At 45.6% G+C, this 25,000-nt stretch overlaps 2 protein-coding genes across 2 annotated transcripts in view; both read left to right on the top strand.

Annotated features, from left to right (window-relative positions):
• Positions 1-6,940, top strand: part of LOC143283388 (uncharacterized) — a 33,083-nt gene extending 26,143 nt beyond the window's left edge. The window contains exons 2-5 of the mRNA XM_076589601.1: positions 1-2; positions 1,556-1,606; positions 4,125-4,319; positions 5,989-6,940. The exon at positions 1-2 is cut by the window's left edge and continues 44 nt beyond it. Coding sequence (XP_076445716.1) covers positions 1-2; positions 1,556-1,606; positions 4,125-4,319; positions 5,989-6,239 — 499 coding nt within the window. The 3' untranslated portion in view covers positions 6,240-6,940. The remainder of the gene's footprint in view (positions 3-1,555; positions 1,607-4,124; positions 4,320-5,988) is intronic.
• Positions 6,941-17,033: 10,093 nt separating this feature from the next.
• The window catches only part of LOC143282977 (allograft inflammatory factor 1-like), a 19,935-nt gene continuing 11,968 nt past the window's right edge, over positions 17,034-25,000 (top strand). The window contains exon 1 of the mRNA XM_076588909.1: positions 17,034-17,262. Coding sequence (XP_076445024.1) covers positions 17,232-17,262 — 31 coding nt within the window. The 5' untranslated portion in view covers positions 17,034-17,231. The remainder of the gene's footprint in view (positions 17,263-25,000) is intronic.

The following is a 25,000-nucleotide window of genomic DNA, read 5'->3' on the forward strand; positions in this document are numbered from 1 at the left end:
AGGTACAGTGCTTTGTTTGGTTTTGTGTTTGGTTCGTGTATGTGTGTGTGTGTGTGTGTGTGTGTGTGTGTGTGTGTGTGTGTGTGTGTGTGTGTGTAAGGAAAGCGATGACTCTTGTGCTGTCTATGAGGTGCCAGAGCTTTGACTGAAGTCACATCCAGGTTGTCTTCAGACTGTCTTTCTGCTGGACTACGGTGTCAGTGATTGTGTGTTGCTGCTGTGCACAAAACTCCGGACAGATGTAGGTGACTATTGCCACCGCAGTTTCCAACACCATGTGTTTGACAAGTTCTCCAAACCAGGCTTTTGAATCTTGGCCTACTTTGGCATTAAAGAAAAGTCGCAAAGGGTGAAGACCTTGTCGTCTGCGTTGGCCTTCTGCAAGAGGTTGCGCAGGTCAGAGTAGAGCTTGCTCTTTTCTGCAGGGTCTGCCTGTAGAGTTTGGGGTGAAGACACTAAAAAGTGTGTCATTTCCGCTCATTTCGAAGGAGGAAACGCATGGAGATAATGCGATCAGAATACAATATACAGGATCCTTTATTATCTTCCAAGAGCAATTACTTTGTGGCGTACGACACATGAACAATATACAGGATCCTTTATTATCTTCAAAGAGCAATTACGTTGTGGCGTACGACACATGAACAATATACAGGATCCTCTATTATCTTCAAAGAGCGATTACTTTGTGGCGTACAACACATAAACAATATACATGATCCTTTATTATCTTCAAAGAGCAATCACTTTGTGGCGTACGACACATGAACAATATACAGGATCCTTTATTAAGTTAAAAGAGCAGTTACTTTGTGGCGTACAACACATAAACAGTATACAGGATCCTTTATTATCTTCAAAGAGCAGTTACTTTGTGGCGTACAACACATAAACAATATACAGGATCCTTTATTTTCTTCAAAGAGCAATTACTTTGTGGCGTACAACACATAAACAATATACGATTTCTTGAATGTCGTCTTAAACTTCAGTGTGCTTTAATGTCGACTGAAACACCAAATACAATAAACACATTGGCACACATGGAATGATCACAGCAGACATACAAAATACATAGATGTTAACTCAGTAAACCACGCATACAATGATCACAGCCATACACATACAATAATCACGGTTAGAGGCATAAAGTATCATACAATAATTAACAAAGACATTATGGTAAAATGTGTTATTCAATAGCATGTTTAAAATAAAATGTCATATCACGCAACATACATTTTGGCATACTTCATACGGAATCACACAATTTATTATCAACCACTGTTGTATAACAGTTGAATTCACCTTGGAAAAACTTATTTTGTTCTGTTTGTTATGATATTCGGGATCGTGACATTGAAGCGTTTGCCTGAAGCAGAAGTTGATTGTGATTGGTAGTATCATTATCATCGTCATCATCACCATATTGGATCTTCTTCTTCTTCTTCTTCTTCTTCTTCTTCTTCTTCTTCTTCTTCTTCTTTTCTTCTTATTCCTCCTCTCCTCCTCCTTCTTCTTCTTAATATTATTATTATTATTATTTTGTTGACAGTGACGTTGCTGGTGATTCTAGCGGTGATGGGCCTGGCCAGCTGCATCATTGGTGAGTGATGCTTCCCTCAAGTAGTAGTAGAAGTAGTAGTAGTAGTAGTTTCAGTTTCTCAAAGAGGCGTCACTGCATTCGGACAAACCCATATAAGCGACACCACATCTGCTAGGCAGATGCCTTACCAGCAGCATAATCCAGCGCGCTTAGTCAGGCTGATATTTGTGTAGCTATGAGAGGGGATTTCCTCTTCAGAAGTTTGCCCGAGGACAACTCTTTTGTTGCCATGGGTTCTTTTTCAGAGCACCATTATTTTTTGGGGGGAGTGGGGGGGGGGGTCCGGGGGGGTTTGGTCTGTTGACCTAGTACCCAGTACTTTGTGTCATGTACCGTGTACCTTGTGTCATGTACCCTTACCATGAATTATGTACCCAGTACCTTGTGTCATGTACCCAGTACCTTGTGTCATGTACCCTTACCATGGATCATGTACCCAGTACCTTGTGTCATGTACCCTTACCATGGATCATGTACCCAGTACCTTGTGTCATGTACCCTTACCGTGTGTCATGTACCCAGTACCTTGTGTCATGTACCCTTACCATGGATCATGTACCCAGTACCTTGTGTCATGTACCCTTACCATGGATCATGTACCCAGTACCTTGTGTCATGTAACCTTACCATGGATCATGTACCCAGTACCTTGTGTCATGTACCCTTACCATGGATCATGTACCGTGTACCTTGTGTCATGTAACCTTACCATGGATCATGTACCCAGTACCGTGTGTCATGTAACCTTACCATGGATCATGTACCCAGTACCTTGTGTCATGTAACCTTACCATGGATCATGTACCCAGTACCTTGTGTCATGTACCCTTACCATGGATCATGTACCCAGTACCTTGTGTCATGTACCCTTACCATGAATTATGTACCCAGTACCTTGTGTCATGTAACCTTACCATGGATCATGTACCCAGTACCTTGTGTCATGTACCCTTACCATGGATCATGTACCGTGTACCTTGTGTCATGTACCCTTACCATGGATCATGTACCCAGTACCTTGTGTCATGTAACCTTACCATGGATCATGTACCCAGTACCTTGTGTCATGTAACCTTACCGTGTGTCATGTACCCAGTACCTTGTGTCATGTAACCTTACCATGGATCATGTACCCAGTACCTTGTGTCATGTAACCTTACCATGGATCATGTACCCAGTACCTTGTGTCATGTACCCTTACCGTGTGTCATGTACCCAGTACCTTGTGTCATGTAACCTTACCATGGATCATGTACCGTGTACCTTGTGTCCTGTACCCTTACCATGGATCATGTACCCAGTACCTTGTGTCATGTACCCTTACCATGGATCATGTACCGTGTACCTTGTGTCATGTACCCTTACCATGGATCATGTACCCAGTACCTTGTGTCATGTACCCTTACCATGGATCATGTACCCAGTACCTTGTGTCATGTACCCTTACCATGGATCATGTACCCAGTACCTTGTGTCATGTACCCTTACCATGGATCATGTACCGTGTACCTTGTGTCATGTACCCTTACCATGGATCATGTACCCAGTACCTTGTGTCATGTACCCTTACCATGGATCATGTACCGTGTACCTTGTGTCATGTAACCTTACCATGGATCATGTACCCAGTACCTTGTGTCATGTACCCTTACCATGGATCATGTACCGTGTACCTTGTGTCATGTAACCTTACCATGGATCATGTACCGTGTACCTTGTGTCATGTACCCTTACCATGGATCATGTACCGTGTACCTTGTGTCATGTAACCTTACCATGGATCATGTACCGTGTACCTTGTGTCATGTACCCTTACCATGGATCATGTACCCAGTACCTTGTGTCATGTACCCTTACCATGGATCATGTGCCCAGTACCTTGTGTCATGTACCCTTACCATAGATCATGTGCCCAGTACCTTGTGTCATGTAACCTTACCGTGTCTCATGTACTGTGTACCTTATGTCATGTACCGTGTACTTTGTTTCATGTACCATGCACCATGTGTCATGTACCATGCACCGTGTGTCATGCACCATGTGTAATGTAATCTGTACTGTGTGTCGTGTACCTTGTGTCATGTACCCTTACCAGGTGTCGTGAACCGTGTAGCACGGTGTGTCGTGTACCGTGTACCGTGTGTCATGCACCGTGCACCGTGTGTCATGCACCGTGCACCATATGTCATGCATCGCGCACCATGTGTCATGCACCGTGCACCATGTGTCATTCACAGCGTACCACATCGTGTTCCATGTGTCGTGCATCGCGCACGATGTATCATGTACCGTGCACCATGTGTCATGCACAGTGTACCACGTCATGTTCCATGTGTCATGCACCGTGCAGCATGTGTCATGCACCGTGTACCATGTGTCATGCACCGTGCACCATGTGTCACGTACCCTATACCATGTGTCACGTACCCTATACCATGTGTCACGTACCGTGCACCATGTGTCATGCACCTTGCACCATGTGTCATGTACCCTGTACATTGTGTCATGTACCGTGCAGGCTTTGTTCACCTGGACAGCTGTGGTCACGCCGTGCTGATGCCGGGGGTGGTGGCGATGAACGGGGTGGTGTGGCTGGTGCCCCTCCTCCTCCTCCTCTTCCTCAACCTCGCCGGACCCCAGGACGACGACCTCAAGTGCCTCCTCTCCTTCCTCCACGCCTTCTTCCTCCTCTGCCTCCTCTTCCTCTTCGCCTGTGAGAGTCCCTGTGTTATACCGGGGGTGTCTGGAAGTGGGGGGGGGGGGGGAGGGGAGGGGAGGGAGGTTATGTATTCAGTTCTCTTTATCGTTGTTTGAGTTTGTTGTGGCATCATGATATTAAGTGATTCTGATTTTGGAATGTGTGCAGGAAACTTTGCTGAAGAAATAGATTGTTTTATAAAATGGTCGGAGACACCTGTTCTTTCTTTCTTTTCTTTCTCCCCCTCCATCCCCCCCATCCCCTTTCCCTGTTTGTTGGTACGTTGACCGCACAGGGTAACGGTGATACCAGTAGTGGGAAAACGGTTCATCGTGGAGCTTTGGGTACTGTTTGCAGTGGAACCACACAGCACAACTCAGCACACAACACAACACAACACAACACACAACTCAACACACAACACAACACAATACAGCACAACTCAACCCACAGCACGACTCCACTGTATTACATTGACCCAGGGAGCTGCTCCGTCATATACCTACAGCCTTCTGCGCACGCACACACACACACACACACACACACACACACACACACACACACACACACACACACACACACACACACACACGCTCACATACACACACACACATGCACACACTATCGCACGCGCGCGCGCGCGCGCACACACACACACACACACACACACACACACACACACACACACACACACACACACACACACACAGAATCTATGTGCCCATATGCACATGCATGATCTCAGAGTTCTGTGACAACAATGACAATCTTGTTGCTAACAGTAACAGTGATGACGACACTTGTGATGATGACCTTAATAATGGGAATAGTGGTGGTGATATGCTGCTATACTTTTTCATGTTAAAAAAAAATTGATATCTAACGAGGTGGCGGGAGGGGGGAGTACTTTTCTTATGGAAAAATGCTTCATATTTGAGAGATACAGCAATTGCCTTTCTGTTTTTTTCTTCGGGTTTTTGTTGTTGTTGTTGTTGTTGTCAAATTGATGTACGAAGTGCATTTTCTGCCAGAACAACAAAAATCACAACGATGAAGGTGTCATTGACAATTAGGTTTTGATGTTGAAAGTGTTATATTATCATGACTGATATAGACATATCCTGTATGACTATAACCACACTGAATATATGACTGATGTAGACACAACATGACAGTAACTTCACTGACGATGTGACGATGTAGACACAACATGACAATAACCTCACTGACGATAGGAATGATGTAGACATAACATGACAATAACTTCACTGACGATGTGACGATGTAGACACAGCATGATACTAACCTCATTGACGATATATGACTGGTGTACACACACCAGGACAATAGCCTCACTGATGAAAATGACTGATGTGGACACACCCTGTATAGAAATAACCTCACTGTCGATATGACTGATGTGACGCACCCTGTATAAAAATCAGCTCACTTACGTCATTACCGATGACGACAGCACAAAGGACCTATGTGGCTCAGTACTCGTGACAAGGCCAGCACGTGAAGCCCACGGTGCACGTGACGAGGCCAGCACGTGAAGCCCACGGTGCACGTGACGAGGCCAGCACGTGAAGCCCACGGTGCACGTGACAAGGCCAGCACGTGAAGCCCACGGTGCATGTGACAAGGCCAGCACGTGAAGCTCGCAATGATGACGTTGTTTCAGGCACGGTGTACACGCTGGTGACAGTCAACCAAGTGAAGAGCCTCAGCATGCTGTGCTCCCAGTCCTGGCTGCCGCCCTACATGCTCTTCATCCTCGTCGCTGATTGGCTGTCTCTCATTGTCTTCCTCCGCCTCTTCTGCGTGCACCCGCTGCCACCGGAAAGGCCTCCGCCCATAGAGTTCCGGCACCTGAAGAACCTGCCGCCCTTGGTCGTCCCCTGGAACCGACACAGAGTGCTACGTACTTACTGATAGTTTGGATCCTCGGGGCCAGCACGTGAACTCTGTGAATGACAGCACTGTCTGGCGTCTTTTGACTGACGGCAGTATGCAAACCTCCCAGACCAGCTTTCCTGCTCTGTGGTGTGTTTGCAAGGCACAGTTTTCACTATGGAACTGTTTCTGCCCAACCACGAACACAGGTTTCATTATGAGGTTGTTTCTGTCCGATCGCCAACATAGTTTTCGTTATGGAACTGTTTCTGTCCAATCGCCAACACAGTTTTCGTCATGGGACTGTTTCTGTCCAATCACCGACATAGTTTTCATCGTGGGACTGTTTCTGTCCAATCACCGACATAGTTTTCATCATGAGATTGTTTCTGTCCAATCACCGACATAGTTTTCATCATGAGATTGTTTCTGTCCAATCATCAGCATAGTTTTCATCATGGGACTGTTTTTGTCCAGTCACCGACATAGTTTTCATCGTGGAACTGTGTCTGTCCAATCACTGACATTAGGCAAGGAAGGAAGTGTGGTTCATGTCCTGTCACACACACTGAATGTGACGTGCAGTGATGTGACGTTTAGCATTTCGCTTTTTTTGTGCCAGAAGATGAAGCAAAGGTTCCCGTTTCGGCTTTTGAAGGAACCGACGCTGCATTCTTCTGGAACGATAAATTTCAGACAAAAAAAGGAAACTGATGCAGGGTGTTCGGGATTCCGTGCTGTCAAACAATGCCATGTCCAAACCTTAATAGTTCTTTTTTTTCTCTTTTTTTGGGGGTGAGGGGGGGGGGGTGAGGGGGGGGGGGAGATAGTGTCCATAAAATTCTCCACTTCTCTCCTTACAGTGTTATCAAATTAGAGATAGACAGATACAGACAGAGAGAGGGGTGGGGGAGGGGGGGGGTCCATAACAGCTGTGATTGTGATAAAGAACGGGGAATGTGTTGCGGGGTAGCTGGGTAGAGGGCGTGAGGGGGGGGGGGGTGGAGGGATGGTGCTAAGAGGGGAGGTAACACTGGCGGTCCATCAGAGCAGTATGTCCATCGTCACAGCTTTCATTGCTGTTAAACACACAGCTGATTCCCCAGCCCATCAATAACGGTAGAATGAAACCACGTGCACACACACACACACACACACACACACACACACACACACACACACAGAGTTAAAAACTGATCTGCTTGCATGTGTGTGTGCCCGCACATGGAGGGGTGGGGGGTGGCAATGGACACTGAAGTACAAGGAATGTGTAATGGTGGAAGAAAGAAGGGGGGGGGGGAGCAATGGACACTGAAGTACAAGGAATGTGTAATGGTGGAAGAAAGGGGGTGGGGGTTGGCAATGGACACTGAAGTACAAGGAATGTGTAATGGTGGAAGAAAGGGGGGGTGGGGGGCAATGGACACTGAAGTACAAGGAATGTGTAATGGTGGAAGAAAGGGGGTGGGGGGTTGGCAATGGACACTGAAGTACAAGGAATGTGTAATGGTGGAAGAAAGGGGGGGGGGTGGCAATGGACACTGAAGTACAAGGAATGTGTAATGGTGGAAGAAAGGAGGGAGGGGGGGTGGCAATGGACACTGAAGTACAAGGAATGTGTAATGGTGGAAGAAAGGAGGCGGGGGGGGTGGCAATGGACACTGAAGTACAAGGAATGTGTAATGGTGGAAGAAAGGAGGGGGGGGGGGGGGCAATGGACACTGAAGTACAAGGAATGTGTAATGGTGGAAGAAAGGAGGGGGGGGGGCAATGGACACTGAAGTACAAGGAATGTGTAATGGTGGACACGAAGTAAGGATGTGTAGTGGAGAAGGGGGCGTGGGGGGCAATGGACACTGAAGTACAAGGAATGGGGATCGGTGAAAGAAGGGAGAGGCGGTTGGAGCGGATGTTCCTCCTTTGGCCCGTGTGTCCTCTCTTCTTTGCCTGTCCTAGTGTTCCCTCTTCTTTGGCCTGTCCATGTTCCCTCTCTTTGGCCTGTGTGTCTCTCCGTCTTCTTTTTTGGCCTGTCCATGTTTCCCTCTTCTTTGGCCTGCCTGTTTCTCTCTCCTTTCTCTCTTGGCCTATCTTATGTTCCCTCTTCTTTGGCCTGTCCTGTTTTCTCTCTTCTTTGGCCTATCTTATGTTCCCTCTCTTTGGCTTGTCCTATTTTTTCTCTCTTTTGGCCTGTCCTATGTTTCCTCTTCTTTGGCCTGTGCTATGTTCCCTCTTCTTTGGCCTCTCCTATTTTTTCTCTCTTTTGGCCTGTCCTATTTTTCCTCTTATTGGCCTGTCCTATGTTCCCTCTTCTTTGGCCTGTCCAGTGTTCCCTCTCTGGCCTGTGTTCTCTCTTCTTTGGCCTGTCATGTTTCCCTCTTCTTTGGCCTGTCCTGTTTTTTCTCTCTCTTTTGGCCTGTCCTATGTTCCCTCTTCTTTGGCCTGTCCTGTTTTCTCTCTTCTTTGGCCTGTCCTATGGTCCCTCTTCATTTGGCCTGTCCTGTGTTTCCTCTTCTTTGGCCTGTCCTGTTTTCTCTCTTCTTTTGGCCTGTCCTATGTTCCCTCTTCTTTTGGCCTGTCCTATTTTTTCTCTCTTTTGGCCTGTCCTTTGTTCCCTCTTCTTTGGCCTGTCCTGTGTTCCCTCTTCTTTGGCCTGTTGGGCTAGTTGTCTAGTCTGCACCCTAGCTGTGTGTGCAATGTGGACTGGAAAGCGGACCTGCCCACAGCCAAGGACACTCTGTGTGTGTGTGTGTGTGTGTGTGTGTGTGTGTCTGTCTGTCTGTCTGTCTGTGTGTCTATGAGCACCCAGTCAGTCCACTGGTCAGGGACACGTCGAGTCCCTCAGGGCAGGGCTGAGCTGGGCAATGGATGGAACAGGTGTGTGCAAGGCTGCACTGAGGTAGCAGCACCGTGTACGTGGCCTTTGACAGGTGCGTCGTGGGTGTGCAGTGGATGCCCCCCAGTGGACAGACTGGGCAGGACAGTCTGTGTGTGCTGACACACCTGTCAGTGGACATGGATTTCTTTCAGGATGAGAGGGTTGTGGGTGTGGGGTGTGTGTGTGTGGGTGGGGGGGGGAATATTGGGTATGGGGGACTCCAGCAGCCAGACTCAAAGGGTTGGTTGTTAACAGCGTGTCTTGAGGTGACTCTTTTGTTGGTCACATGTGTGTCCAGCCTACTCTTGTGCTTTGTGTGGAGCAGAACCACAGATCACCTGCTAGTAGCAGTGCTACACACACTATGAGCTTTTTCAGCATAAGCCAACAAAAGAAGGATTTTTCCTTCATGTCCACACACACACACACACACACACACACACACACACACACACACACACACACACACACACACACACACACACACACACACACACGCACGCAGTGTGGATCATGGGACTCTAGGTAATCTGTACACCGAACAGGTGATGCTAAGGAACACATATCCCAAAACTTGCATTCACTGCAAGAGAAAGAACAACCATCGTTTGGATTTGTTGTTTTTGTTTTGTTTGGGTTTGTGTGTGTGTGTGTGTGTGTGTGTGTGTGTGTGTGTGTGTGTGTGTGTGTGTGTGTGTGTGTGAATACTTGTGATAATGATGACGTTATACCGGTTATATGCATCAAGCTTTTGATGACTGTTCACAACATGTTATACCTTTGTGATACATGGATGATACATCGACGTTAAGCAGACATCCGTCAATGAAACACTCCTAGATTCAGACAGTATTATCATTATTTGTGATGAATGTTGTGCAATGTTCTTTCGAAGCGATAAAACCATCATGCACTGTCAGCAATCAGTCAGTGAAGTAACCTGTGATAAAGGAAATACCATAATATTTTATGACTGCTAAAATAAGTATAATATTCATAATTTTTTGTTAGATAGTGTGTGTGAACAAAATGATATCTGTTCGTCGTACACCATAATTTTGGTGAAGAAGTTTTGCATCTGTTGTTGTGGTTGGTTTTGAAAATGAAACACTGGATTGCCATGTTATTACTTAAATTGTTTTATGTTATTATAGTCGTATTGAAAGTGTTATGGTCCTTTTTTTTTTCAGGCTGTATATCTAAAGGTTTGGCTGTGAAAGAGATGATAGGCGTCATTTTATGACGTCGGTGATCAATACAAATGTCCTAACCTGTCATTTGACAGTTTTTCGGTAGTTTCAGTTTAGGGGTATTGGATTTTTTAAGTTGTCAGGAAGTATTGAGGTTTTATGTTGACAAGGGTTGAGGTTGACAGGGGGTATATGAGATTATGAGTTGACATGAGGTATTTAAGGTTGTGCGTTAACAGGATGTATTGAGGCTGTATATTGACAGGCGGCCGGTATTGAGGTTGTGTGTTGACAGAAGGTATTGAGGTTGTGCGTTGACAGGAAATATTGAGGTTGTGTTGAGGTTGTGTGTTGACAGAAGGTATTGAGGTTGTGCGTTGACAGGAGATATTGAGGTTGTGTTGAGGTTGTGTGTTGACGGGGGTATTGAGGTTGTGTTGAGGTTGTGCGTTAACAGGAGACATTGAGGTTGTGTGTTGACGGGGGTATTGAGGTTTTGTTGAGGTTGTGCGTTAACAGGAGATATTGAGGTTGTGTTGAGGTTGTGCGTTAACAGGAGACATTGAGGTTGTGTGTTGACGGGGGTATTGAGGTTGTGTGTTGACAGGAGGTACTGAGGTTGTGTGTTGACGGGGGTATTGAGGTTGTGTTGAGGTTGTGTGTTGACAGGAAGTATTGGGGTTGTGTGTTGACGGGAGGTATTGTGTGTTGACAGGTGTTGAGGTTTTTGACAGGGGGTATTGTTGTGAGTTGACAAGAGGTATTGAGGTATTGGTTTTGTTACACTCATCATGCAAACAAAGTACACACACACACACACACACACACACACACACACACACACACACACACACACCTCTGCTTGTCTGTCCACCCTTGCTCTGTCTGTCTGCCTGTCTGTCACCGTGCTGCCTACGACTCTTTATTGCTGTACATTTCACACGTCTGATTTCACACTCTGCTACGAAACCTGCAGTTTTCTGGCTCTTTCAAAATTATGGTCTCCTGAGAAGATATTCGGCATGGACAGTAGTCGAATCTGATTTACTTTGGTAGTCACTGTGATATTGTGCCAATGTTTTGTATGGTGTGTGAATATATTGATAATTATATCCATGGTGTATATAAATGGAATGGATATTATTAGAAATGTACATACCGTTAAACAACCTGCAGACTTGCTCACCATTAACGTGAGCAGTAGAAGCGTACCATCAGTATTACTGCTTTTTTTGACAACAGTAGTTCTTTACAGCTACAGGCTTGAAATTCCTCTGTATTATATATATATTTTTTAAAAACCCATGCTGGTTTGTTGTATATTGTTCTATGCAATAGAGCTGTTTGATCGTTTCCCATAGTCCTGATTTAGTAATTCTTCATGGATTGCTGTAACCTTTCTGTATTTCACTATGAAGAAAAGACTCGATCATTGGTCAACGATTGAGTTATTCCAACGGTCTGGATAATTTGACGGAAAGTACCGTCCTACGAGAATGCCCTTGTTTTCCTCGCCACTGTGATAAATATTTTATATACTGAATGAATCGAATGAATCCATTCATAACCCAGTGTCTGCCATGTTCGTGCAACATTCCCACCTAGAGCTAACAGTGTAGCCCCCTTGCCACCAAACAGCCGCTGAGTACATCCACACAGTGGAACACAGAGTGTATATCCTTCAGTTGTTGTGGTGTTGTTGTTACAACTACTACCACTACTGCTGCTACTACTACTAGTACAACTACTCCTGCTGCTACTACTACTACTACTGTCATCATCATCGTCATCATCATCATTAATAGTATGATAGTCCATGTAACCGATGCCGTGACAAAGGTTATAATCCTGAACATTGGATGACAACCTGACGTGTACAATGTGTGGCTGACAGATTGTAGTCAGTAGTTTAGTCATCTGTCGCCTCCCGTTAAACCCCCATCCCTACCCCTACCTTTTCCGTTTGCTCGGGGGGTGGGGGGGGGGGTTGTTTGTTTGTTTGTTGTGTTTTTGTTTGTTTGTTTGGTTTTTTTGTTTCGTTGTTTTTAATTTTTGACAGAGACGAGGAATTAGTGCAGGTGAATGTGTGTGTGTGTGTGTGTGTGTGTGTGTGTGTGTGTGTGTGTGTGTGTGTGTGTCGTGTGTGTGTGTTTGTGTGTGTGTGTGTGTGTGTGTGTGTGTGTGTGTGTGTGTGTTACGAAGGAAGACAAATACTTTATTTTTTAATTTAAAAAATGAAATATATATATATATATATATATATATATAACACAAAAAGATTGCAAGTGAAAAGAGTTGTAAACTAGTTAGATGAGCACACATGTGTACAAAAGCCTGCCTATAGAGTTCATGAGAGATAGAGAAAAAAAAAAACCCAAAAAACCAGCGGTTGACAGGCGTTGGACAGGACAGACTGTGGCCCCTGGAAAAGCTGACCAGTGGACCAGGTGAATGATAGGCAGATCAGGAATAGGGAAATTGGGAACAAGCGAATCCTGGTGACGACATGGATTTAAATGTGTTACACTGGAACACTGTTGCAGAATACTGTGTGAAACTCTTTAAAAAAAAGAAAGAAAAAAAGAAGAAAAAAAAGTTTTCCAGTTCTTTATGTGGTGTGGTGTGTATGTGTGTGTGCGCGCGCGCGCGTGTGTGTATGTGTGTGTGCGTGTATATGTGTGTTGTGAGAGCTTGGTGTGTTGAATGTGTGCGTGCTTGTGTTTACGTGTCACGGTGTGCGCGCGCGTGTGTGTGTATGTGTGTTGAGGACGTGCATGTGTGTGCGTGCGTGTGTGTGTGTAAATACGATGGCCGAAGCCTTGATCAACATATTTTGTTCAGACATGCACTCACACACACGCGCACGCGCGCGCGCGCACTGACGGATGCACGTACACTCACACTCTCTCTCTCCGGCACACACACACACATACACATGTTCTGCTCTCTTTGCTCAGGAAAGCGCGTTTTGATGCTTTTATTTATTTATTCTTTTTAATCTAGTTAATTTTCCGGCTGGTCTATTGATGGACTGTCAAAAATTCATGCATTAATTGTACTGTGTTGTATTGTACTTACTGTGTTGTTCTGTGGTGTACTTTATTTGTATTTGTCCGTGTTGTACTGTGCTGTATTGTACTGTGTTGCATTATATCACACTGTGTTGTACTGTGATTTATTGATCTATTTATTTACTTACTTATTTTATGATCTGTGTGTATTTCCGGGCAGTTCAGTGATAATCGGCTGACAGTCAAAGAGAATGCATAGTGCAGTGGTCAACAGTTGTTTCGTTATTGTTGATGTTGTTGTTTACACGGTCGAGTTTCAAGTCGACATCCATCTCAGGCGACTTGGCCGACGTCGCGACAGAAAGAATGAAATGACTGCAGCAGTAAAATAGACACCATCATGATAACATGAAATCATTGACCGCTTACGTGAGGGTAACAACTCCCTTCGTTTCCTCCATGACACGGTTCACTCCCTTCAACCATGGCCCGCAAGCTGACGCGTCATGACTTTGTGTGCGTTGCCGCGGGCTGTGACAACACGGAAGTTGTGGAGAATAAACAATTCTATTTATAGAAATAATTCTATTTACAAGTTCACGGCTGTGACTGACCTCACGAAGCAGTCCGGATAAACGACGCAAACTAAAAACTGACAGACTCACTTTGACTGCCCCACCCCCGGCCTACCCCCAGCCTCCCATGCCCAGTGCTACCAGCGTGAGCCTGAGACCTGTAGTCAGTGGTATGGGCGCTAGTCACTCGGCCGGATAAGACGATAAAGCGAGATTCGCGATCGTGTGGAGCATGCACTTAAAACGTGACAAGAACCCACGGCAACGTGAGGGTCGTCCCAGTGCCAGTGGCGGCAAAATTCTGCAGAAAATGCTACGTTTAGGCCTATATGTTTCATATCTGGTGCCTCTACATCGCTTACTACAATCAACTGATTAGGATCATTACCTGTACGTGTTATAAAATTATTGTACATCCCTGACTTATAGATATGGTTTCAGTTATATGAATTTGCGCCCGTCATATGAAAAAAATACGTATCATAATTATGTTTAAGTCCTTTGGCATACATGGCCGAATCAGTCGGTGTGCAGGATTCGGAGGAGGCACTCGAGGGTTTCCTTGGGGATCTGATCTGTAACCTGTCAGTTTCCGCGACTCGGCAGGATATTACGGAGTTGCCACGGTACTGATACTGAGTGAATGAATGGTGTGTGTGTGTGTGTGTGTGTGTGTGTGTGCGTGCGCGCGCGCGTGCGTGTGTGTGTGTGTGTGTGTGTGTGTGTGTGAGAGAGAGAGAGGTTGCCAGACGGATTGGAATGAATGACGCCGAGTAAGCTGCGATTGTTTTTGTTTGTTTGTTTTTTGTTGTTGTTGTTTTCAGTGTGATTTGATAGACGTGGAATGGCACATGACTGAATGTCATTTTAATACCTCTTGCTATTTGAAGCCTGTGAAGAGTCTTGATTGCTTGAAGTCTCAAATCAGTGATGTACAATAATTTTATAACACGTACAGGTAATGATCCTAATCAGTTGATTCTAGTAAGCGATGTAGAGGCACCAGACACGAAACATATAGGCCTAAGCATAAAAGCATAAGCTGCTCTGCTCGGACAGCCACTGATGCAAATGAACAGAAAACCATCATGTGCTGATTTTATTTTATTTTATTTTATTTTTTGATTGAACGTGTACCTTGAGACATGAAAAAAAGCTTTTAAAATCCAAACTGAACAAAAAAGGATAACCTTGTTTCAAAAATGACAACGCACTGTTTCATATTCGGACGGACCACTTCCTCCTACATGAAACAATGTGTCAAATATGAAACAGTTTCATATTATGACCATGTTGAATGATAATAATGTGGCATGTCAGTGCCTAGCTGATGCCATTAATGCCGTACAAACTGGACTGATAAATGAAGAACTGAAAAACAAGGCAAGAAACTCGGTACAAATAACAAAAGAAATATAATGCAGTAATAGTGCTTCGCTTAAAATGTCACTTTAAACACGCACGCACATGACACACACACACACACACACACACACACACGCCGCGCCGGCACACACGAACACACACATACACGCACACACACACACCGTGACATCACACACACACACACACACACACACACTGGCACACACACACACACTGCCGCAGAACATACTCGAACCCAAACAGTTTCGCATGATACACGTTTGGAAGCATTCTCAAAGTGGCATCGTGAATGAGACAGCCATATGACGTAAAACAGCAACTGACGTAATGCAATACGTAACTGAGCTCAACTGATAAAACACGTCTTCACTGAAAAGCTCCTCTTATGAAACATCGTTCCTGGTACTGATGAAACAGTGTTTACGTGTTTCATGTTAAGAATAATGCAGGCAACCACTACCATGGCTGCTCTTCAAAAAAGAAAAAAAAATCAAAAGAATAAATTCTGCATCAATGCTGAACTTCCTGAGTGGCTGGACTGTATCATCGTGATATAAGTTCGTCAGTCGAGAAACGTCTGCAGCATGGCAAAGAAAGAAAGAAAATTATAAGCACGAAAGGAAAATTGAAATTTTACTTCAGTTTCCGCTTCACTTGTAGTATCTGCGATCGCCATTACGGACACTGACCAATAGTCACTGGAGGTATCTACTGTTTTCTTTACACCAGCTGGATTCTTCTGCTTCTTCTTTTGTGTAGCCACAATCAACACGTTGATTAGTTTGCCACTTTTTTTTTTTTTTTTTGGGGGGGGGGGGGGGGGGTCCGCAGACCAGTTGCTTAAAAAAAATTCCAATCACATTCGCACTCTCCCTCCTGCCCACTAACTGGATCAGAGGGGGTGAGAAGTGACAGGCAGGCATCCTATTGATGGCCCCTGGCACACCCCGCCGCAGCGCCCTCCTTCCAGCACTCCCCCTACCCACTACTTACCTAAACATTCACTCTCACGTTCATACCCGACAATCGCTGTAATTTATCCTGTGGTTTTGCCTACTCTTGGAGTTTCGCAGCAGCAAGACTGTCAAGAGTGGCGACCTTGAGCATGAGGTGAGAGGTGACTCTGCTTTTGAAGCTGCTGGGGGAGTCTGCCTCAACAATGATTTTCGAAACTTCCTTCCCGCCTTTACTTCGATTGCGCGATATTTCGTAAAACTAAAAGGCAGTTTCATATTTGATGCTTCTCCCCAACCAAGATTGATTTTAAAAATTAAAAAAAATAAAATAAATAAAAAGTTAAAAATCTGTCAGTTCTATTCTGCTCTGACAAATAAGCCACTGTGTGAGAAAGAGCAAGTCTGGCAATAAAGAATTATTTAACGAACATGTTTCAGTCACATTTTTACAACCCGGAAGATCAGTAGCACTCTGACATGGAAACAACGCGTCACAAAGCTGCGTCAGTTCTGTTTGAGGTGGGTGACGTGAGGCAGAGATTGTGCCTTAGTGGCCGGAAATCCCTGTCGGCGGGATTTACCGTTCTCTGCTCCTTCCTTCTTCCTAAATTGCGAATGAATGGCACGGAACAAAGCGTCGGCTGAAAACGGATCCCTGTTCACCTCTAACTACACATAATGCAGCAACTATCAGACCCCACCCGCATTTTGATTGGTTCTTATCCCTAATACGCGCCCCTTCTAACCAATCAGAAAGAACAAGATTTTCGACACAGCGTTATGCTGCAACAAGTGCTTACGTTCGTTACCACGTGATAAGTGTAAGGCCCACGTGACACGCATACATTTTTATCGTCTGCTTGGTGAGGGGGGAACTTCACGGTTGTAGCAGCAGACGACAGTTGGGAGGAAGAGAACGTGTATTCAGCAATCTGTGGCAGCCCGGTGGTTGCAAAGAGTGCAGAGAACGACTCCACACGTCTGACACAAAGAGACGTAGCCCGCTGTTCGGACGGAGAAAAGATCTGACCGTTCACCATGCCGACGTTTGATCCCACAGATAAACAAGGTATGTATGCAAGGTTTCTTTCTGGTGTGAAAAAATGCGCGCGAGGAACAAGGAGCGTCACTGTATGTTAATGATTTATTTGGTGGAATCATTCCTATCATCAGAATGAGGGCAGCGAGGATAGATTGTCTGGCAGGAGTCTGGGCTGAAGGTGTGTACCGCTCTGTGTGTGTGTGTGAGTGAGTGAGGAGGAGAGGGTGGGTGCAGAAGAAGCGGAATGAGGGATCGGCAGTCAAGCCAGCAGCGGCGCACTGGTGCCAGCTTAGCGGCACCACGGTCAGTGTATTGCCTGTATTGATCGATTCCCTAGCAGGATTGCAGGATTGCATAACGGGGCTGTAGGCCACCCCTCCCCCATTCCCTGCCACCCCACCGACTTCTTTCTCTCCCCCCCCCCCCCCTCTCTCTCCCTCTCTCTCCTGTCCATCTTCCAGTGTCATTGTGTGAGTGTGTGTGTGTGTGTGTGTGTGTGTGTGCGTGCGTGCGTGCGCGCGCGCGCGTGCGTCGTCGTCTTCAGTTCAACGTCTTTCCACTTGAAGTGATATTGACGGGTGTGTGCGTGCGTGTGTGCTTGTGCGTGTGACAGTCTTAAAAATACATCAACTGTTGGTTTTTATTTCTGTTTGCCTGTCAGTGTCTGTCTTCCATTAACACTGTGATTTGTTTAGGTTTGTTTTTGTTTGTACCCGGGTTGTTTGTTATGCGCTCATTAATTATCATTTTGTGGTGTATCACTTGCTTATGAATGAGGCCTTAGGTGCCAGAATAATCATTTTATATATTTGTGGGCCCTCAACAACGAAGAAGAAGAAGACCTGTATATTGAAGGAAGAAGAAAGAATACACATTAATATTAGTACCGCTCAGCCGACCCTCGAAAATGAAGAATTCTGTCTTGTCTTGTCTTGTCTTGTCTTGTCTTGTGGAGTGAAAAAAGGCGACACTGGGTGGTGTCACTGTCAGTAGTGGGCAGTAGCAGAGATCGAGCATCCCACTGGGGGACAGCGCTGTGCGTGACCTGTGTTCAGTGCAGTCTGCTGCAGCAAAGAACTGCAGACGTGTTCCACTGAGTTGTGAGGTGGAGTTTCTTCGTTTCCCAGTTCCACTGGCCGGGTGCTGGTCAATTTGCCACTGGCAAGTTTGTCTGTTGCCAGGGAGTTGTTCTGTCCCAGCACAGAAAAAAAAACAAGCCAGCCATGACCGAATCAGCAACCAGTCACACACACACACACACACACACACACACACACACACACACACGTGTGGACATACTGTGTGTGTGGTCACTTCCACTTTGACTTATACGTTAACAGGCTTGTTTGGGCAAAACAACGTGAGGTCCGTCGGCTGGAAGGAGGGTGAGGGTAGTGTTGAAATCATTGACTTTTCAGTTCAACTAATATGAACACTTGATCTCACTCTGACAATTGTGTGTCAGTATCACCCATCCCATGCTATATGACCCATTCCTTGCTGCATGACCCATAGTTCCATATGATCAGATATTACCCATCCCTTGCCACATTATCCATTCTATGACCCATTCCGTCCATGCTAACATGGCCCATTCCATGCTCTGAATGCCATGAGGCAAGTCAGCTTCAGAATGGACTGAACACTAGGAATGAGCTCCCTCTTTCGCTTCATCAGATCTCTGCACTCAGCTCTATCCGACTTTTCCCAAACTGACTTTAACTGACCACCGTGCACCCCCTTTTTGCAGGCAGCTGGTGTATAAACAGACGGATCTGGCGATGTCGAAAAGTCTTACCTCCTGATTCTCTTTTCCACCCGCTTTCCCTCTCCCTCCTTTCGACAGACATTTTCTCCTCGCTTTAAACTGATGATACGCAAAATGTTGTCTTTTATCTCTCTGAATCACACTTGTGCTTGCGTGTGAATGACGGGCTGTAGGGAGCCTGAAGATACTCCCCCATGACTGGTGTGGAAGCGCTTTGATTTGTCTGTACAAGATTCGCCGCTACTTATATATATATATATATATAACAGTGAACGAGAGGCCGGAAAACAGCCTTCGGTTTCAGTTATGTATACTGTTACAACAGAAATGTCACACAGCCTGTTAAACATGTTGATCCCGCTGCTAGGCTGACCGGGCTGACCTTGCCTCTGTGTGTGTGTGTGTGCTCCCCTTTATTGCTATATATATCTCAGCATACTTGTGCATCGTTATTCACAGTACTTTGTCGTTTAAATATATATATATATTATTCGCGTTTCATACAATATATGCAGTCATGTTTTTTTTTTATCCTCTCTCGTTCCTTACCAATCCATAAACACTTTTTTTTTTTTTTTGGAAGTGTGTGTGTGTGTGTGTGTGTGTGTGTGTGTGTGTGTGTGTGTTTGCCTTTTCTTTATACATGTTAACCACCATACTTCCCCGGTATTTTCTCCTCATGTGACGTTTTCCTACATGAAATGTGTCACAGTTAAAAAAAAAAAATAGGCCACTTGCATGGTTTCATATTATTTTTTACACTTTTTCATACATACTCAAACACACATACACACACTCACACACACACACACACACACACACATGTATATATATATAAATGTGTGTGTGTGTGTGTTTCCAACACATTTTGTCACACACACGCGCGCGCGTGCGCGCACGCACACACATACATACATGCACATACGCAGATACACACAAAGACACACATGCACACAGACAGACAAACACACACACACACACACACACACACGCGCGCGCGCGCACACACACACACACACACACACACACACACACACATATATATATATATATATGTATACACACACGCAGTTACACACACACACACACACAGATGCACACAGACAGACAGACAAACACACACACGCATATATGCATATGTATATATATATATATACACACACACACATATATATATATGCATAAATATGTGTGCATGTTTGTCTTTCTGCCTGTGTGCATGTATGTCTGTGTGTATATCTGCGTGTGTGCATGTATGTATGTGTGCGCGTGCGCGTGTGTATGTGACAAAATGAGTTGGAAACATGTCGAGTATCCCAATCAGCCAGCCTTTCCAGCCAGCATCCACCCCCTCCTACCCCCCCTTCCCCATCCCCCCCAACACCCCCTACCCCCTTCAGTGAAGAAGGCCACTTCTCGGCAGTCAACATCTCTCAAACCTCGTCAGTCCAACACAGAGGGGAGGGGGCTGCATAGAGGAGGGATGGAGTGAGGGGTGGGATGTTGGGGGGCGGGGGGGGGGGGGGAGAGAGGAGTCAGCTGACTTCCTGAACACAGCATCCATGATACGAGAGGAGTCTTGAAACAAAGACAGGGGGTGGGGTGGTATAGGATGGGGCAGAGAGAGAGAGAAAGGCGGGGAGTGTGGACTGTAGAATAGACGCATGTGTTTGTGTGTGCATGTTTAAGAGAAGGAGTGTGGGCGGAAAGGTGAGGGGAAGAAGGATGGAAGGGGTGGGGGTAAGGGCGCGCGGAGACAGATGCACGCAACGCACAGCTGGAGGGAATACCATGGAGTGAAAGAAAGCCAGGCTCAAGAACGTCGGGTCTGAAAGCTGTGTCACGGTCACATGATGGTGTGCAGACATGGGATGCAAAAGGACACACGCACGCACGCAAGCAAGTAAGCACACACACACACACACACACACACACACACACACACACACACACACACACACAATCTCTCTCTCTCTCTCTCTCTCTCTCTCTCTCTCTCTCTCTCTCGTTCTCGCACGGGCGCTCGCACAACAGACATACGACAAACAGACATTCGTTAAATGATCTTGCCAAGACAGGACTGTGTACTCTCTCTCTCTCTCTCTCTCTCTCTCTCTCTCTCTCTCTCTCTCTCTCTCTCTCTCTCTCTCTCTCTGTGTGTGTGTGTGTGTGTGTGTGTGTGTGTGTGTGTGTTTCTTTAAAACAACGGCAGATTTGAAACTCGACCAATGTGCTATCTTCACCCATGCAAAATAACGATTCATTCATCCTCTTTCAGCCTCTCTGTGTCTCTGTCTGTCTGTCTGTCTGTCTGTCTCTCTCTCTCTCTCCCTCTCTATCTGCTCTCTCTCTCTCTCTCTCTCTCTCTCTCTCTCTCTGTCTCTCACGTGCACGTGAGGTGGACAGCGAGGGTTCAGAGACAGACACGCCTGTGGAGAAAGATGAAGACAACCAACCGTTTTGTGGAGGGCTGGTTCCTCACAGGCTTCACATTCTGCTGCATGCATGTCCAATGGGAAAGATGTCACCCACTTCACTTCATTAATTCTGTCCGACCTCACTGACTCACACTGAATAATGGAGGGGGAGGTGAAAGGGGCAGTGACGGAGAGAGAGACTGAGAAAGGGCAATGAACCACTGAATACACTGGATACATATCTTCTCTCTCTCTCTCTCTCTCTCTCTCTCTCTCTCTCTCTCTCTCTCTCTCTCTCTGTGTGTGTGTGTGTGTGTGTGTGTGTTCGAGCATGCGTGTGTGTGTGTGTTCGTGCGTACGCGGGCGTGCACACACATCAGTGCGGTAGATGGTCACGACGGAAGAAAACGCACTGTCACGTCATGGTTCAGTATCTCCTTTTCAATGTGCGTGCACAGGAATAACCGATATACATAAAGTTTTAATGAACTGACGAAAAAGTGCTGACACAGAATTGACCCGCAGTGACCCGGAAACAGTTCTGAGTTGGGGAAAGGGGAGGGAGGGTGACTGAGATTGATGTCACGCGACTCTCATGTCAAAGTTCAAATGCGATCTCTTTGACCTGATCAACGGAATGATCTGAGGAACAAAATATATCTTATTTCTGAACTCAGTAAAAGAGGGGGGGGGGGGGGGGGGGATCCACATTCTCACTGAATTTGTGTATATCTCTCAGTGTGTGTGTGTGTGTGTGTGTGTGTGTGTGTGTGTGTGTGTGAATTTATGCCCAGTTAAAAGTCAGTATTATCCACCATAGTGAAGTTAATGTATTTTCCCACTCAAAAAAACTTTCTCATCAACTCATTTTGAACTCTTTTTCTTTTCTTTTCTGGTTCAGAATAATCTCGGTTTTCCTTCTGTCTTCTCATACAAAATAAGAAAATATTTCAACTGACTATTCGACTCTCTCTCTCTCTCTCTCTTGCACTTGCACTGGCGGCTACGATAAGATTCAATGCCATGTATATGGGAGTGTACAATGAATGCTGTTGTTACCACTACTTCGTCTCCATCCCCACCAAACCCCAATGCAGTTGTAATTATGCCTGTGGTCTATATTCAGTTAAAACATTCGCATTCGCATTCACATTTGCGTTCGCATTCTCTGTCTGTCTGTCTGTCTGTCTGTTTGTCTCTCTCTCTCTCTCTCTCTCGCTCTCTCTCTCCATATATCTATCTGAAGTCATGAAAAGACCAGATAATGCCACTTCCTTATTGAGAACAGAATGCTATAATCTCAGACCTGCATCTGACCTCAGAGATTGACGTCAGCACAATACTGGATCCTGTAGGACTGGGAAGACGGCGTGTCAGTCACTGTCACGGTTCAATGTTTGTCCCGTGCCGTGGCTCACTGGGTGTGGGTGAATGTGTGTAGCGGTGAATGTGGGTCGACCTCAGCTTTTCAATGGACCCCGTGCTATCACACTGAATGGAGGGTGTCACACTTGGGCAACTCAATGGGAATTGCCCCGGCTTCACTTCCCGTTTCTCTCTCTCTGTTTCGCTCCCTGCTCGTCTGCCAGTCTCAGTCTCTCCCCGTCTGTCTCTTTCTCTGTCTGTCTGTCACATATCGTCTGTCTGCCTGCCCGTCTTGGCAGCATAACTGTATCTTTTTCTGTCTTTTTGTCTGTCTCTCTCCTCCCTTTCTGTGTGTCTGCCTCCTTCTGTCTGTCTCTTTACTCCCTGTCTTTCTGTCCCCTCCCTCCTTCCTTTCTGTCTCACCCTCTGTCTTTTTCTCTGTCTTTCTGTCTTTATCTTTCTCTGTCTGTATTTTCTCCAACACATCTGCCTGCCCTTTCGTCTTTCTCTCAGTCTGTCCGTCTGTCTGTCTGTCTGTCTGTCTGTCTGTCTCTCTCTCTCTCTCTCTCTCTCTCTCTCTCTCTCTCTCTCTCTCTCTCTCCACATTTTCTCCATATTTACATGATGGCAACTATCCCTTTCATCCGTATTTTCCCATTCCTCCTCGCAGTCCTCCTTTCTGCCACACTACCTTACACTCTCCCCCTCAGCTAGAAATGGGGGGGTGCATTGCTTATATCGATATTGACTTTATTGTTCCCATGAATGAATGGCAAACCCCAGCTATTGTTTAAACATACTTATCATCTGGGCACTCAGTTTCAAAACTCGGGCAAGAATTCCAGTGGTAAAGGATAGAGATCTCCCTCCCTGACAACTCACACACAAGTCACACATAACAGACCACACGCCCTAAACCACCTGTGTGGTTGCCTTATTATAATGAAACACACAAATAAAAAAATAAAAGTCCACAACGGCACAATTACAACCTGTAAACCAACTCAGTACACACTATGCCTGCGATGGAAACAGATGACATACACACATGCACACACCCATGAAGCAGAGCATGCACACACACATCACTAAAAATGGTCACACTAAAGCCAAATTGGCTCAACACAGCACAGGAGACCCTGCACTTGGATGGCGTTCAGTAGTGCCTCTTCTGATTTAACGTTCCTAGGACACTACCTACTAAGCCCCCTACTGATGGCAACTATCCCTTTGGCATGAGCCAGAGTGAGTGAGTCTGTGGAGACCACCACAACATTCCTCCAACGACAGTCCTCCTTGAATCTGCCAACACAGATTACCTTGACAGGACTCACCCCCAAGCATGGAAATGGAGGGGGATCAAAACTGAGGCAAAATCAGATCAAATCAATGAAAAACACTTTATTAATCCACATGGAAATGAACTTGTGCAATCACAGGCTCATTGTAAACACCAACATAAAATGATCATGCGCAACATAAAAAGATTAAAACTAGTCAAATAAGAATTCCCAATAGCTGATGATAGACGACCCCCTCCCTCCCCCACCACACACACACACACACACACACACACACTCACGCATGCTAAGACAATAGGGTAATGCACAACAATATTTATAAATGAAAACATCCAACAAATAAAAGGTATATATATATTACTAAAATAACATGTGCACACACACGCACACACACACACACACACACACACATGCATGCACACACGCACACATACATACACACATGCACATGCACGCACACAGACACACGCATGCACATACACACATGCACGCACGCACGCATGCACACACACACACACACACACACACACACACACACACAAGAAAGGCAGGGCATGAAAGGCTGCAGAATTTGGGGCTTCATTATTACTTTATTATTGATGATGATGATGATGTTGCTATAGAGGTCCACTTTAGGTTTGGGACAATGTGACAAAGCTGTACTATACACTTCCTTAAGTAATGGTATCCACAAGGCCTGAGAGATACAGACACTTGCAGTGTTGGTAAGGAAATTAGAGCAACACGCCAAAAGATGCATCCATGAAGTGGATGTCATATAACTGTGTGGTCCCAGTCTTCCCATTTAAACCCATAGCACATTCAATTCTGGGTAGTTGCCAGCCACGGGCAAAAAAAACAACAACAACAAAAACCACCTCTGCATGGAATTAAACACACATCCTCCCAGCCGC

Source organism: Babylonia areolata, chromosome 6, assembly GCF_041734735.1.
Source record: "Babylonia areolata isolate BAREFJ2019XMU chromosome 6, ASM4173473v1, whole genome shotgun sequence".
NCBI classification, from domain to species: Eukaryota; Metazoa; Mollusca; class Gastropoda; order Neogastropoda; family Buccinidae; genus Babylonia; species Babylonia areolata.